This window comes from Erinaceus europaeus, chromosome 13 (genome assembly GCF_950295315.1).
Source record: "Erinaceus europaeus chromosome 13, mEriEur2.1, whole genome shotgun sequence".
Classification (NCBI taxonomy): domain Eukaryota; kingdom Metazoa; phylum Chordata; class Mammalia; order Eulipotyphla; family Erinaceidae; genus Erinaceus; species Erinaceus europaeus.
The window spans coordinates 98234668-98251454 of NC_080174.1; the positions used below are offsets into that span (position 1 = coordinate 98234668).

Genomic DNA, 16787 nt, shown 5'->3' on the forward strand with positions numbered 1-16787 from the left:
TGCTGGTTTTTCATAGACTGACCCTGAGTAGTTCATAGACTTTACACACTGTTGCCCTGGGCGTTAGATAAAAGGAAAGGGGGAGATGCTGGGGAACTATGCAGATGCACTCACATCTGCCATGTTGTCCCCTCAGGCTACTGGTAGTTCCCGCCAGAGTTGGGACATTCTCGGAGTGCCTGTTTTGCCATGTTGTTCCCTCAGGGCATTGTCTATTTCCCCGCAATATTTGGAGTGCTTTGGTCACTCCTTCCCCTTCCCATTCTCATAAGAGTTATTATCCTATCCTGGAGTGCTATGGTTATTCCTCCCCCTTCCCATTCTCGCGAAAGCTGCTCCTATAAAAGCCCTTCTTCCTCCGCACCTCGCTCTCTTGCCAGCGCTCCACTTCGGTGTTCAGACGCAGGAAAGGTTACTGCATGAGGCGGCCATTTTCGCTACCTCCATGTGACCCAACCTGATTCTCTAGCACCCAACTCTGAGGTGCCAGCGCAAATAAATATTTGTGTTCCCTCTTCGCTCCGACCTCTCTCTCTTCTCCGCGGCCAGCACAACAACAATAAACAATTACAGTAAACTAAATTCTAGAGATACTGGAAAAAGAGAAAAGAGAGAATCCACTCTGAGTCTAACTTCTTTCACAAGATAATTCACAAACATGCATAAGTGATTAGAGAAAAAGCAGCAGCAAAAGAAAAAAGATTTTTCCAATCAGAAAGGAGAAATGAAAGAGAAAAGGAAAGAAAAGCAAACTCCTCCCACAACAGAAACTACACCCAATCACCAATCAATAGAAAAAGCAAAGTAATTAATTTTGGTCAATCTAGAGAGAAGGAAAAACAGACAAAAGTAAAACTAACAAAGGGAAAAAAAACAGTGGTCTGGGAGGTGGTGCAGTGGACCAAGCATTGGATTCTCAACCATGAGGTCTGAGTTCTATAAAGTTAACAAAGAAAAATACAAGGAAGAAAACCTGCCAAAAAAAAAAAAAAATCCAGGTTAATAAAACCCTAACAATCAGTTTTTAGATTAAACTATTCCAGATTGGCTACACAGTCCCCCCCCACTTCCTAAACAAAGCAAAAACACACAGTCACAAGAAGCAAGTATCAACTACTCAATATTACTATAATTATACTCAATAGGTATAATGGAGAAATAAAAGTAGATAAATTAACCTAATCAAGACCAAAGGACATTAATCTCACAGCCCCCAGCAGAGACAGAGATTGGTCAGGTATTCAGCCACTCAGATTGTGCCAGGAGCCATTTCTCTGCTTTATAGATGATAAGCTTTGAGACAACGGAACCCCTCAAGACAAGTGTTAATTCCCCCCTGGGCAGGCCATTTCCCCTTAGGTAAACCATTTATCAGTTTCTTCACCTCCGAAAAGCCTTTCTGCTGCCTCAATTAAGCGGCTGATAAAATCACTATAGGGCTCTTCTGGGCCTTGTCTAATTTTTGCCAGAGAAGTGGTGGTCGATACCTTAGGGGGAAGGCGTTTCCATGCTTTTAGGCCAGCCTGCTGTATCTGGGTGAGCAAGCTGGGTGGGAAATGGGCTTGAGCCTCATTGGAATTATAAGGGCTCTCACCAACAAGTTTTTTAAGGGTCCATGTTTTTGAGGAGTCTTTTTTCTCATTGCGCTGGGCCATGTCTCTACAATTTTCTATGAATTCAATTCTCCAGGAGACATAGCCTCCTCCACTAAGAGCAGCACGAGCCAACCGATTCCAGTCATTGGGAGTAAGCCATTTATCACTAAATCCTTCTAACAAGGTTATGGTAAAGGGAGCGGTCGGACCATAATTAGCAACTGCCGCTTTTAGTTTTTCTAAGTATTTAAGATTTAGACTTTTATATTTTTGAGAATCATTATAATTATTTAGATTTTTATGCTTTTGAGAGCAATTATCATCATTATCATCGTCTGAACTTGATTGGGCTTTGTCATCTTCAGTTTTAGAGGGGGCGGGAGGTTCTGGGAGATTGTCATTATTATCAACATCTGAGTCTGGGGGGTCTTCAGGATTTTCTATTTGTGTAGAGTCCTCATCTGCAGGATCAGTTTGAGCCTGGCTCCGAGTAACAGGGAAAGCTAAAACCGGTTTTGATTGGGATGGTTTAGTTTTAGCTTTAGTTTTAGGGATTGGGTTTAGGTTTTTTGGGCTTAGGTTTTTTGGTGAGGCTAAAAATGTAAGCTCTTCTGTAACTGCAGCTATTTCTTTCATTAATTGAAGCTGCTCTCTCCGGTCAGCAAGGACCTTGCGGAGGGTGGAAATTCCTGTAAGGGCTCCTGATCGTGCCCACCTGACAGAAGGATTGTCAAGGAGAGGGTCAGGCTGGAGAGCAGGGGCATGGATATAGGGAGGGGAATTAAAGGGAGGAGGACACCAATCGGGATTGTAGTATCTGGCAGCCTCTTTTTCTAGCAAAGCCTCATTCTCCACGGGAAGTGCTTCAGGAGAGGGGCATTTTGTAAAACTGGATAGAGGCAGGGGAAAGAATGCTGGGTTTCATTCTCATGTGAATTAGCAATAGGAGGGTCAATGGAGGGAACTTTAGTGAGTGAGGTGGGACCTGTAGGGAGGGGAACAGAGCTTTTACTTTCAATGGGTGCTGGGAGGCTTTTATTTTGACTGGGTACTGGGGGATCAAGATCAATAATCACAGAAGGGCATGGGGATGGGGACTTTGTCCTGAACGGCAGACTAGAAAGTTGCCGGAGGACCTGTAATAAGGTTTTTAATATCAGGGTGATTATTATAGATTTTTAAGATATCATTAAATTCCAGTAACAAAAGGCAGAAACAGGTACACGTTCAGGACCAAAAGACTGATAGTGATCATTAAGACAGTCACCAATTCTCCAAAGTTTCTCATCTATAGTGCCTTCCTGGGGGAACCAGGCAAATATTTCCAATATAATCTAAAAACTTCTTTAATTCTTTCTTTTTAACCCTATTTCTTCGTGTCTTGAGTGACTCCTTGAGTCCTTTAATGAATAAATAGTTTGCTGAATTCATGTCCCATGGTATTGCTTACCTCAGCCACTGTGACACTCTCCTCCAGATGCGACTCACGGTCGGGTATCTCCGTGGCGATCTATGCGAGTCTTTGCGTTACCCCCCTCAGGCCGCGGTGACTCAGTGAATTCGGGTAGGCCTACCCTCTCGATCAGCGGAGTTTCTAGGTCCAGAAGGCTTCTTCGCCCCACGTTCCGGGCGCCAGAATGCCCCGACCAGCAGGGCGGTGAACAGGGGTAGGAACCCAATGAAACTGAAATGAAGAAACATGAGACACGAAGAATGACAGCAAGACAAGTTTCTGATCAAGCTGCAAAATTTTATTGTGAATACAGGCATTATAAGGCTTTGGGGAAGGAGAGGGAATGCTGGAGGAGGGGGGAGGGGGAGCAAACTTCAAAGCGGAATGTTCCTTGCAACAAATGGCAGGAACCAAACTGTGTGTTGACTCACTTGTGTTGACTCACTTGATTACTGATAAATGGTTTACCTAAGGGGAAATGGCCTGCCCAGGGGGGAATTAACACTTGTCTTGAGGGGTTCCGTTGTCTCAAAGCTTATCATCTATCAAGCAGAGAAATGGCTCCTGGCATATCCTCCCTTTGTTATAATTTTAAATTGAGGCAGGCAATGGGGGTGAGGAGCAGAGACCCTAACAGCAGGTTTGGTGGGCATAACCAGAGGAGGGAAGTATTGACCTGATTCCTCCTGCGGGGTGGGTGCAAAACCAACCTTCCTGCATCTTATAAGGCTCTCGGTGTCTTTTTGGGGAGGGGAGGCAGAGCCACAGTTTCTAGGGAAACAATTTTTGTTGCTGACACCAACCTCCATGCAAATCAGGTTTGCTTCACGGGGGACTCAGAGGTGGACAATAGGGTCCTCCCCCTGCAGTGCTTTGCCTTGCACCCCTTACTGGTGTCCTTGCCCTGCCACGGTTGGATGTCTCGATGCATAATTCTGAGTTTTATGCCATCCGAAAAGTGGGTCTGTCATCCTCAGGTTCAACCATGCCTCTGTCAGCCAAATCAAGTCTGTGATCATGTATTTGCAAAAGTTTTAATGCCAAGGAGTCAATCTGCCGTTTTATAAAATCAGTAATCTTATTAAAAATACAGGGTCCTAAGGTAACCATTAACAAAAGACTAATCAAGGGTCCTACTATTGAGGGCAGCCAAGTAAAAAAGGGGGATTTCATCCATGATTGTGCAAAGGAAGGGTCATATCTATTTCTCATATCTTGACTAAGTGTTTGTAGGTTTTTGACATTTTCTTCTGTAACTCCCGATTCATTAATGTAAAAACAACATTCTTCTTGTAAAGCTAGGCAGGTTCCTCCCTTTTCTGCCGTCAAAAGGTCAAGAGCTCTTCTGTTCTGTAAAGTGACCTTTGCCAGTGACATGATCTGTCTCTGTAATGACTCTAGGCTATTTGTGGTGGAATCTATGACTTGCTGTAATTTGTTAGAAAAATCATGGGAGGAGTAGATAGAATGTCCTAGTGCCCCACCAGCTATGCCGGTAGAGGTAGCTAGGCCTATGCCAATCATCAATGGAAGGAAAACAGCTCTTTTGTGAGTGGAGTGTAAGAGCCATGCAAACTCATCAGGTTCATATAAAGTGAATTGGGGGACTATAGCCACTATAAGGCAGGGTCCACGGGTAGTGGTATTTATGCTAGTCAGAAGTGTCCCACAGCACCAGAAGTAAGCTAATGGGGGGGGGCTGTATGGACAGCACTTACAGAGACATTATGGGTGCAAGTGAAATTAACAGAGCCAGAGTTGCTGGTATAAAGGCACACCAGTATGAATGAACTGCCTATGTGTTCTAGAAAAAGTGGGACTTAGGGGACGGAGGGCTGGGGCCCCATAGGGGGGTTTTCTGTGGTGGCCTCCAGGGAAACTAGAGGTGTGTTGTTTAAAGGTGCTGCTGCAAGAATGGGTCGTGAAAGGGATGCACACAGCAAGCAACGGGAAGTGTTGAGCGCAATCTGAGAAAGATTTAAAAGATCAATTGCATATTGGAGATAAAGGGGCCAGTTAGCCCATTTTTTAGTGACTTCCATGGCCAAATTTGTTTGGAAAGTCGAATGGAGCTTATTTTCTGTTTCTATAATGACTTGATTTACTTGCTCTCTGTGCTCGGCCAACGCCAATTGTCGGGAGATATGTATAGTTCCAGTAGGATATCTGGAATATCCATCATTATATAATTTACCTATAACTCCCTCTTGCCAGCGGGTATCCCAAGGATCAGAAATCTGAATAGTAAACTGGGACCCTTGTAATCTGAGAATACTGGGCTTTCCAGTGCGGGTTTTTGGCGAGTGGGCATCATGAATAATGCAGGACCAATAGCAGCAGCCTCCATAAGTGGAAACATCAGTGAGGCATCCGCTCCTGTCTTTATTATCAAAGGGAAAGCAGGCATAAGGCCGATAGGTGCTTGGGAGAAATCTTAATAACAACAGTCTCCCGGCAACCTTTAGGAGAACAGCGTGCCGTGCCAATGTTTTGGACTATGGTGTGTGAGTCCTTAGTTTGTGTCTCTCTAACCTGGAATTCCCATTGAAAAACAAGAGCTGCACAGGTGGGAACAGCCAATAATAGGGGCAGGTAGAGAAGACAAGGAAGCATCACGCGGCTGGACTTCTTTGGAGCCATCTTCATATTGATGAGCTGTTTTCCTGAAAAAACAAGAGGAAAAGAAAGGCCTCAGGAACTTGCGTTCTTGGGCACGGAATGCATTAGTAACTCTTGGGGCTTTAGGGAAGTATATCAACACTGTTCTTAGGAAGATCAGGGCAATCTCCCCTTGAGGGTGAGATTCCATTGACTTGTTTAACAAATCTTTCAGGAAGCCACCTAGGAGCTCCTTCATTTTGATCATATATGCAGGCTGAACCACGTCCCCATATGAGGACAGGGTCAGGACCCTTCCATTGTGAGGTCAGGGGATCACACCACCTGACCATTGCTTGTCTATCATGGGTCTCTGGGTGCCAAAGACGGTCAGCAGCAGATTTTCCTTGTGCATCAAGATTGAGAAAATTAAGAACAAAAAGAGCATGGTTAAGGATATTACGTGGCGCTCCACGAGTTTCATACAGGGAAGTCTTTTTGAGTTTATGCAAGGTTGCCTTAAGCGTTTGGTGAGCTTGCTCTACAATGCCTTGGCCCTGAGGGTTATAGGGGATGCCAGTGATATGTTTAATACAGAGTTTCTGGCAGAAGGCCTGAAAATTTTTCCCCACGTATCCCATACCATTGTCTGTCTTGACCACCTTGGGTTTACCAATGACTGAAAGGCATTGAAGGACATGAGCAATAACATTTTTTGATGCCTCTCCAGTATGGATGGAGGCAAAGATAAAGCCACTAAAAGTATCAACAGTAACATGAATGTATTTAAGTTTTCCAAATTCATTAAAATGAGTAACATCCATTTGCCAAATTTCGCTCGGGACCAGTCCACGTGGATTAACTCCAGTATGAGGGACTGGTAGTGGGATAGAACAGTCAGGGCAATTTTTAACAATTTCACGAGCTTGGTCACGGATAACCTTGTTTGCAAGGCGAAGGGTCTGAGAGTTAAGGTGGTGGAGGGAATGGGCCTGTTGTGCTAGGGAAACAGGATCTATAAGTACAGGGAAAGTTAACTGAGTGGCAGCATCTGCCAGTGCATTTCCTTCAGAGAGGGGACCAGGTAACGGTGTGTGAGCACATAAATGGCCTATGAAAAAAGGGCAGGTTCGAGCAAAAATTAAGGAGCGCAATGTCAGAAATAAGGGAGAAGCATTGGTGGAAGATTTGATAAAAGGAACAGTCTCTAACAAGGGCACCGAATGAGCAGCATAGGCACTGTCTGTATATAGGTTAAAGGGCTGGGAATGCAATTCCTGAAACACTTTGATGATAGCATAAAGTTCAACAAGCTGGGCTGAAGTGTAAGGGGAGAGGCAAGAGGCGGGGTTCCCATCAATCACGTAGGCTGCAATTCCATTAGAGCCGTCAGTAAATACCAAGGAGGCCTTATCAAGAGGCTGGGTGGCTCTTACTTTGGGGAACACAAAGGGATGTACAGCAGCAAATTGTAGCAGGGGATTGTTGGGATAATGATTATCAATGGTGCCTGAGAAGGAGGCACATGCAATAGGCCAGTCATCAGAGGCTTGGAGCAACCAGTCAAGCTGATCTTTAGTGTAGGGTAAGATAAGAGAATCAGGATCTTTCCCAAAATATTGACGGCTCAATTTACGTGCTTTTATAATCAGCTGTGCAATCAGGAATGGATATGTAGCAAGCACCTTCTGAGGGGAAGCGGGCAGATGAACCCATAGTAGGGGGTGCCCCTTATCTTTGGCCATAAGTGAGTTTTGCCAGAAAACACCGGTGGGCATATGAGAAGTGGAACAGATAACAAACAACAGGGGTGTATTATAGTCAATTTGAAAAACAGTCTGTTCTTGTATGGAGCGGTTTATAAGGGTTAAGGAAGCTTGGGCTTCAGGGGAAAGTTTTCTGGGAGATGATGGGTTTGGGTCACCGTTAAGGATTTCATTTAGGGGGAGCAGGGCATGAGTGGGCAATTTTAAATATGGTCTAAGCCATTGAATGTCACCTAGAAGTTTTTGGAAGTCATTTAAGGTCTGTAAATGGGAGGTGCGTAGTTGAATCCGTGGGGTTAGCACACGGTGGTGAAGCAATTCATATCCTAAGTAAGTATAAGGGTCAGCTATTTGTACTTTTTCGGGGGCAACTTGAAGTCCTTTATTTGAAAGGCTGACTGTCAGGTCTTCTAGGCATAGGAACAGGCTGTCTTTTTGGGGGGCAGCCAAGAGTATGTCGTCTGTATAATGTAGGATGTATATGGAAGGCCATTTTTGTCTAATTGGAGCAACAGCTTGATCGACAAATTTTTGACAAAGGGTGGGGCTATTGGCCATGCCTTGTGGTAGTACTCTCCATTGATAACGGGGCATAGGGCCCTGAAAATTTATTTGGGGTATGCTGAAGGCAAAATGAGGCCTATCATCAAGATGTAAGGGAATAGTGAAGAAACAATCTTTGAGATCAATAACTATTTTAAAATAGCCAGAGGGAATTGCTACAGGGGAGGGTAGACCCGGTTGAAGGGCCCCCATAGGGGACATTACTTTGTTAATAGCTCTTAAATCTTGTAATAATTGCCATTTTCCTGATTTCTTTTTGATGACAAAAATTGGGGTATTCCATGGAGAGGAGGTTGGCTCTATGTGACCTGCAGCAAGCTGCTCCTGCACTAGCATCAGTGCTGCTTTGGCTTTTTCTTGTGTTAAAGGCCATTGATCAACCCATACGGGGACATTTGTTTTCCAGGCAATTTTTTCTGCATGGGGTGCAGGTATGTCAACGGCCATGTCAACGGAAAAAGGTGGAGGGGGAGGGATACCCAGCCCCGACCAATCTGTTCTTTGGGTGACTGTAAGGGGATCTCTAATTCCTTGAGAGTTTTTTCCTAGTCCTCTTCCCAGGAGAAAACCTTGATTTAACATCTGCCGGGTCACTTTTTCATTGGGACTGCACATAATAACATTCATTTGAGAGAGAATATCACGGCCCCAGAGATTAACTGGCAGCCCAGGGATAACAAATGGAGTAACAGAGCCAGTATTGCCTTCTTCATCTGACCAAGTAAGAGCCTGGGAGCTGACTTTGGGGTCAGTGGACTGGCCTATGCCTTTTAAATGGGTGTGAGAGGCCGTTAAGGGCCAAGTGTGTGGCCAGTCTTTTTCAGAAATGACTGTGGCATCAGCCCCTGTGTCTATAATACCAGTAAAAGGTTTGCCATTTAAAAATAATTTTAAGGAGGGGCGGTCGAGGGAAACCTGTTGGACCCAATATGCGTCTAAAGACCCAGGAGGGTCATTGAGACGGGACTGTTTATGGAAATTATTATTAAGATGTTGTAAGGGAAATAATATTAACTGTGCTAAACACTCACCGGGTGGAAAAACCTGCGTGCCTCGAGTGGAGGCAATAACTTTAATTTCTCCAGTGAAGTCATTATCAACAACTCCAGGGACCACATGCAGACCTAGGAGGGTGGAACTAGCTCTTCCTAGTATAAGGCCAAATAAATTTGGAGGGAGAGGCCCGAAAACTCCAGTATTTATGGTCTGAGGGCCTGTATCGGGGGTTAATATTGCGCGGAGGTGGCAGAGGTCCAGTCCTGCGCTGCGAGCGGTGGCTCTCCAGAGACTAGAGACCGATCTGCGGAGGCATTGGGAATTGGCTGGGGAGGGGGAAGCAGCTGGGATGGCTGCTGAAGTGGTTGGGCTGGAGCCCGAGAGGCAAACCTGATAGCCCCAGGGTTTGTCCCTTGTGTGGGGGCCAGGGGCCGGCCCCGCAGGAAGTTTCCCGACGGTGGGGGGGGGGGTTTAAGAATTGGCCCTGGATGTTAGTTTTCGATTTGCATTCAGAGGCCCAGTGTCTGCCCTTTTGGCAGCGTGGACAAACTGTTGCCGGTAGGGGCCGCTCTGACACAGGAGATTGAATTTGGGCAGTAGCCGTGCATTCTCTCATAAAATGGCCAGGCTGTTTGCAGTTAAAACAAGTCCTATTATGTTGGCCGGCGCCTGCAGCAAAATTATTATTACGGAGGGCGACCCCGATGGCGAGCCCAAGAGCATGTGTAGTGCCGATGCCAGAGCAAAGTTTAATATAATCAGCAAGAGTGCCACGCCTGTGAGGACGGATGGCATCTTGACAAGCGGGGTTAGCATTTTCAAAAGCCAGACGTTTAACAAAAGGATTAAATAAGTAAAATAAAATAAAAAATGTTTACTTGGGAAAAGAGCCCCCCTCCTCTGGATGGCTCTAGGTATCTTGGTAATCAAGTTACCATTTAAAAAAATATTTTTATTTATTTCCTTATGTTGCCCATGTTGTATTTTTGTTGTAGTTATTATTGATGTGTTTGTTGAATAGGACAGAGAGAAATGGAGAGAGAATGGGAAAACAGAAAGGGAGAGAAAGACAGACACCTACAGAACTGCTTCACTGCTTGTGAAGTAAATAAATTATCTTAGTGATCTCCTGTCTGTAGCGCTGGTTCTCTTACTCCTCTGGTGTGAGGGTTGTTGTTAGGGTACAGTATGAAAGAATCAGAGAGGTGTCAGTAGAATTTGTGGGCTTTGTAGTGGTCTTAATAGGCAGGATAACTCGCTAAATGTTTCCATAACCTCTTCTGTTCACATTGCACAGCTAGGGTATTGTACCTTTTATTCACTACAGTATCTTCCATCTAGGGGTCATACTGTCCACTGAAGAGGCTGTGCCGCTAGATTTAAACAGAGTCTGAAGCTATTGCTGTGATTGATCTTCCATTTTCTGGCCTGGAAAATATTCAGGGAAAGAGGAAGAGATGGCAGATTCTTGGGTAAGTTGACTCACCCCAATCAGATTCTGTATCTTTTTCCTCTTGAATAAGTTGTATTTTAATTGATACATATTTAATTTACTGTTTCTGTTTCTTTCTCTCTCTTTTTGCCAAGGTACTGCTCATCTCTGGCTAATGTTGGGTCAGGGAGTAGAACCTGGAACCTGAGAGCCACAGGCTTAAACTTTGTTATTTCTCCCACCCTTGTATTTCTCTTTTCACTTACTCTTTTTTTATTATATAATTATTCATTATAAAATGGACACACTGACAAAACCATAGAAGAAGGTCACAATTCCATACAATTCCCACCAGCAGAATGCCATATCCCATCCCCTCCCCTGATAGCTTTCCTATTCTTTATATCTGGAACTTTGGACCCAGTATCATTATGGGGTCCAGATCGTGGAAGGTCTGGCTTCTGTAATTGTTTCCCCACTGAACATGGGCACTGACAGGTCAATCCATACTCCCAGCCTGTCTCATGCTTTTCCTAGAGGGGCAGAGTTCTGGGGAAGCAAGACTCCCCTAGTTTGTTTTTTTTTGTTATTTATTTCAATGAGAGAGATAGATGTGGATCAACTCTGCTCAACTCTGGCTTATCTTGATGCTGGGGATTGAAAGCCTCAAATATGGAAATATTTTGTATAAACACTATGCTATCTCCGCAGCCATGTACTCTTAAAACTATTTTTCCAATTAGTATTATTACTGGGACTCAGTGTCACCATTCTTTAGTGTCATGTTACATATATACAGACATGAATAGATATAAGAAATGGGGAGTGCTGTGAAGCACGTATAATTGTGAGACTTCCCTCTACAGCTATTGGAGAGATGTTTCTTGAACCCATCTGAGTTCACACAGGTGATCATTTGTGGTCTCCACTTGGTATGGCACCAGAAAGCACCTGTGAAACAATTTTTGAATACCAAGACATAATTTGTGTTGTAAAGTGCTACTTTGTCATACCCAGATACTGAGTTTCAAGCCCTGAAAACACAGACATGAAAAGGGGAATTTCATGGGTATTACTTGTAGTGTCTTCCCTTTTTTTGTGTGTAATCTTCTGTCTAGAGAAAATAAATAAAATCATTCCACCAAGAATAATGGAATCAGGTGCAAATGAGGTTCACTAGAATACATACTTCCTAATATTCAGTCTTCATTTTCTGTCTCTTTTTAATTTTATTTTTTAGTTATGAAAAGGAAACACTGAAAAAAAAGCCATAGGATAAGAGGGGTTAAGCTCCACACAATTCCCACCACTAGAACTCCCTATCCCATCCCCTCCCCAGAGAGCTTTCCCCATCCAAAAATGGGCAGAGGATAGGAACAGAATATTTATAACAGAAGATCCAAATGACTAACAAACACATGAAAAATTGCTCCAGGTCACTGATTGTCAAAGAAATGCAAATAAAAACAACATTGAGATAGCACATCTCCCCCTGTGTGAATGTCAAACATCAAAAATGACAGCAGCAACAAGTGCTGGAGAGGCTGAGGAACAGCGAACCCTTCTGCACTGCTGGTGGGAATGTAAATTGATCCAGCCTTTGTGGAGATCTCTCAGGAGAACTCTCACAAGGCTAGACATGAACCTTACATATGACCCAGTAGTTCCTCTCCTAGGGATATATCCCAATGACACCATAACACCCAACTAAAGAGATATGTGTACATCATAGCAGCACAGTTCGTAATAGTGAAAACCTGGAAGCAACCCAGGTGCCCAACAACAGATGAGTGGCTGAGAAAGCTGTGGTATATATACACAATTGAATACTACACAGCTATTAAGAACAGTGAGCTCATCTTGGATGGAGCTAAAAGGAATTTTCTCTTTTAAAGTAGATTTTTAAAACAATATTTGTTTATTTAATAAAGGATTGAGACCAAGAGAAATGGATGGGGAGGGGAGATAGGAAGGGAGAGACATAGATAGAAACCTGCAGCCCTGCTTCACATTTCATGAAGCTTTCCTGCTCTAGGTGGTGCCAAGGGGCTTTAACTGGTTCTTTGAACACTATAAAATGAACACTTAATGAAGTGTGCCACCACTTGACCCCCTGGCCTTTTTTGTTGTTGTTGTTATTCTTGTAGATGTCATCATTGTTAGGACAGAGAGAAATGGAGAGAAGAGTGCAAGACAGGGGAAGAGAGAGACACCTGCAGACCTACTTCACTACTTGTGAAGCGACTTTCCTGCAGGTGAGGAGCCAGGGGCTCGAACTGGGATCCTTATTCTGATCCTTGTGCTTTTCGCCACATTCGCATTACCTGATGTGCTACCACAACTCCTACCTTTTTCTCTCTACCCAACATTCTTTTCAAAGAGTTTTTTTTTTAATATTTATTCCCTTTTGTTGCCCTTGTTGTTTTATTGTTGTACTTTTTTATGTTGTTAATTGATGTTGATGTTTTTATTGTTGGACAGGACAGAGAGAAATGGAGAGAGGAGGGGATGACAGGGGAGAGAAAGACTGACACCTGCCGACCTGTGAGGTGACTCCCCTGCAGGTGGGGAGCCTGGGGCTCAAACTGGCATTGTTACTACAGTCCTTCAGCTCTGCACCACATGCACTTTAACCCACTGCGCTACAACTGGACTCTATCCTGCATTCATGTGGGATAAATAGTTCTTTTTTATTATTATTGTTATTATTTTACTCTGTATTTATTTATTTCCTTTTTGTTTCCCTTTGTTGTTGCTATTGTTTTAGTTATTGTTGTTGATGTAGTTGTTGGATAGGACAGAGAAATGGAGAGAGGAGTGGAAGACAGAGGGGGAGAAAAAGATAGATACCTGTAGACCTGCTTCACCACCTTTGAAGTGACTCCCCTGCTGTTAGGGAGCCGGGGGCTCAAACCAGGATTTTTACTGAGGTCCTTGTGCTTTGCACCACGTGCGCTTAACCCATGTGCTACCGCCCAACTCCTAGGGTCAACAATTCTTATTTTGATTAGTGGCATAGAACTGTTGAAAATGTCTTAATTTTTGCAGATAAAATTAATGACGTTAATCCAGTATTCCTACTGAGACGATGTCTCTCCTGGGATATCATAGACCTAACACAATTCTGCTTAGTTTCCATGTATGCTTTTCACAACCTCTAAGATAGTATAAGATTCAGTGACTCTACAGAAGCGTAATAAACCAGAATTACTCTTTTTCTAAAAAATGAAACTTTGTTAGAACATACCGGTATCTGACACTCAGGGATTGTGAGCGATTTTTAATTGCACTGTGACTAAACATCTTGGTTAAAGAGATTATAAATGTCTTTCTGTGGATGTACTGTGGTTGCTTATGTTACTCTGAGTTGTGTGAGTACATATATTGCTCATTAGTGCTTTGATGTATAGCATGTAAGTATGTTTCCTTATTTTTTTTTAAATTTCATCTCTCTCGGTGATAGGTCTTGTCATTATATCAAATGTTTTCATTTTCATGTATTCTCAGTGGTTCATTTCTTCATTTATTTATTTATCTTTAATGTTGAGCTCAGGTTTCTGAAAACATTTCCAAATCAGATATTATGTACTGTACTGAGGATGACTACTGTAGGTTTTTTTGGTTACTGTTGTAACATCCAAGTGCATCTTAAGGAACATAAGACCTTTCACTGCCAGACTTTCCACAATGGCTCCCTCCTCCTCATAGAATCTTTTTGTATTTATAAATTATATTTTATTTCTATGAAATTGAGGAGGATGTAACTTACTGTGGAACAATTCTTCTTGTCCTCCAATCTTTTTCAGCCACCAGGGTTAATTCTTGTGCTCATTGTGAGAAGTTTGAATCCACTGCTGCAGAAAGCCCGTTTTTCTTTCCATTTTATTTGATAGGAGACACCTGCAGGCCTGTCTCACTGCTCATGAAGTGGCCCCATTCAGGAGGTAAGCAGGCCTCAAACCTAGGTCCTGTGTCATGGTGAAATGTACACTTAACCAGGTGCACCATTGCCCTGATCCTGATAATACTTATTTCATTTGTATGACATTCTTGCATTTTTAATTTTTTTTTAATTTTATTTTATATATTTCCTTTTGTTGTCCTTGTTTTTATAGTTGTAGATATTTTTATGTTGTTGTTGTTGGATAGGACAGAGAGAAATGGAGAGAGGAGGGGAAGATAGAGAAGGGGAGAGAAAGATAGATACCTGCAGACCTGCTTCACCGCCTTTGAAGCAACTCCCCTGCAGGTGGGGAGCTGGGGACTCGAACCGGGTTCTTTACGCTGATCCTTCCGCTTTGTACCACCTGCACTTAACCCGCTGCACTACCGCTGCACTCCCAACATTCTTGCATTTTTAACCCTTTATTGGACACTGACACTGCAAAGATGCCTAATGTGGTATGATGACTCTAAATAGTATAATTTCCATGTTTCCATAATGATGTCGATTTATAAAGAGCTATGTGTGGCTAGACATGTTTCATTTCATTTTTTTAAAGATTTTATTTAATTATGAGAAAGAGACTGAGTAGTTAATATGCTAATCTGCTGCCGCTCACATTTTCTCACATGAACACATTGCACATATTTTAGGGCTCAGTGACCTATGAAGACGTAGCCGTGATATTCACTCAAGAGGAGTGGGCACTATTGAATCCTTCAGAGAAGAAACTCTACAGAGATGTGATGTGTGAAAACTTGAGGAACTTTCTTTCAGTAGGTAACTCTAATCGCCTTAATTTTTCAACTAGAAGGCAAGTCAGTTTTTGTTCACCAATGTAGAAATGGAGACAGTGTTAAGTGAGCAGGGTTTGATTGTGACTCATAATGGATCACAAATTCAGTCTTGTGGTCCGGCAGATGGCGCAGTGGATAAAATATTGGATTCTCGACCATGAGGTCTTGAGGTTGGTCTTTGGCTATACACATACTCGATTGATGTCTGATTCTTTCTCTCAGACTACCTTTCTTATGAATTAAGAAATAATTATTTATGTATTCCCTTTTGTTACCCTTGTTTTATTGTTATTCACGTAGTTATTGTTGGATAAGACAAAGAAATGGAGAGAGAATGGAAGTTAGAGTGGGGTAGACAAAGATAGACACCTGCAGACTGTTTCACCGCTTGTGAAGTGACTACCCTGCAGGTGGGAAGCCGGGATCTCAAACCAGGATGCTGCGGTCGGTCCTTGCGCTTTGTGCCATGTATGCTTAACTGGCTATGCTACCACACGACTCCCCCGAAAATAAATTTTTAAAAAATTTTTCAGGGTGGGGGTAGGTAGCACCATGGTTATACAGACTCTCAGGCCTGAGACTCTGTCAAGTCCCAGGTTCAGTCCCCTAGTACATCATAAACCAGAGCTGAGCAGTGCTCTGGTAAAAATAAATTCCGTCTATTTGTATAATTTCTTTCTTTTTAATTATTTATTCATGCAAAAGATAGGAGGAGAAAAACAATCAGCCATAACTCTGGTACTTGTGCTGCCATGGATTGAACTCGGGACCTCATGATTGAGAGTTTAGTGCCTTACCCACTGTGCCACCTCCCTGACCACTGTTTGTATAAGTTCTAATCCTTTATATATTTTGTAATTTTAGAAAAAATACAAGAACTTTCCACCAAAGAGCATCATTACTTGCACAGGAGTCAACAAAGGTGAGAATTAAACTTACAATAAAATGTGATGTACACCCGGAGAGCTGTTGTGTTTTCAAATATTTTGTCTGTGTGTAATTTACCTAGATCTGGTGCCTGCATAGTTTCCCCGTATTAGGCTGGGGGCTCAAACCCAGATCCTTAAGACTTGTCCTTGTTCTTTCTGGAACCTATGCTTAACCTGCTACGCTACCACTTGGCTCCCTACTTATGCGTTCTTAATTGTGTGTTCTGTACTGACTTAATAATTTCATAGCATCTCAGTTAATACAATTTATTAAGAAAATGATATAATAAAAACAGAATTTATAATGACTTCCACAAATAGATTAATTTTATAAATTCTCATCAAAGATACTTCATCACTAGGTTATAGAATAGTTGGACAAGTGACTCAAATACAATGTATGTGACATACATGACTGAAGTTCCCATCTGACTCACTGGCAACAAAACAACCATAATGATGTTCTACATTATCTGTCTATTCTTCACGTCATAGGAAAATCTATCTCATATGTAACAAGGAAATGATAGTCTTAAAAAGGGGGCAAAGATGCTTAGTCTTTATAAAATAGTACACTTGGAACCAATAAGCGTATCTATAATGTTTGAATATCTTTTTTATGATACGTAGATGTAGTCCTTCTAGAAAAGATCAATATTTTCAGTGAAAAATTTCAACACAGTGCCAAAACTGGCTGTTAACAAATAGTGGTTC

The 16787-nt window shown here is 42.7% G+C and overlaps 2 protein-coding genes across 6 annotated transcripts in view; both read left to right on the plus strand.

Moving 5' to 3' along the window:
• LOC132542430 (zinc finger protein 709-like) overlaps positions 1-16787 on the plus strand; it is a 159282-nt gene that overhangs the window by 72721 nt on the left and 69774 nt on the right. For 2 of the 5 annotated variants that reach the window (XR_009553446.1, XM_060205043.1), the window contains exons 1-3: positions 10324-10444; positions 15001-15127; positions 16009-16066. The gene's annotated coding sequence lies outside the window, so the exon portion shown is untranslated. Of the gene's footprint in view, positions 1-10323; positions 10445-12551; positions 12660-14163; positions 14370-15000; positions 15128-16008; positions 16067-16787 lie in introns of those variants that run through there. The other 3 variants (XM_060205045.1, XM_060205046.1, XM_060205044.1) reach the window with 3 other exon arrangements.
• LOC132542416 (zinc finger protein 14-like) overlaps positions 10315-16787 on the plus strand; it is a 74539-nt gene continuing 68066 nt past the window's right edge. Inside the window, exon 1 of the mRNA XM_060205000.1 lies at positions 10315-10444. Within this exon, the coding sequence (XP_060060983.1) occupies positions 10430-10444 (15 nt within the window). The 5' untranslated portion in view covers positions 10315-10429. The remainder of the gene's footprint in view (positions 10445-16787) is intronic.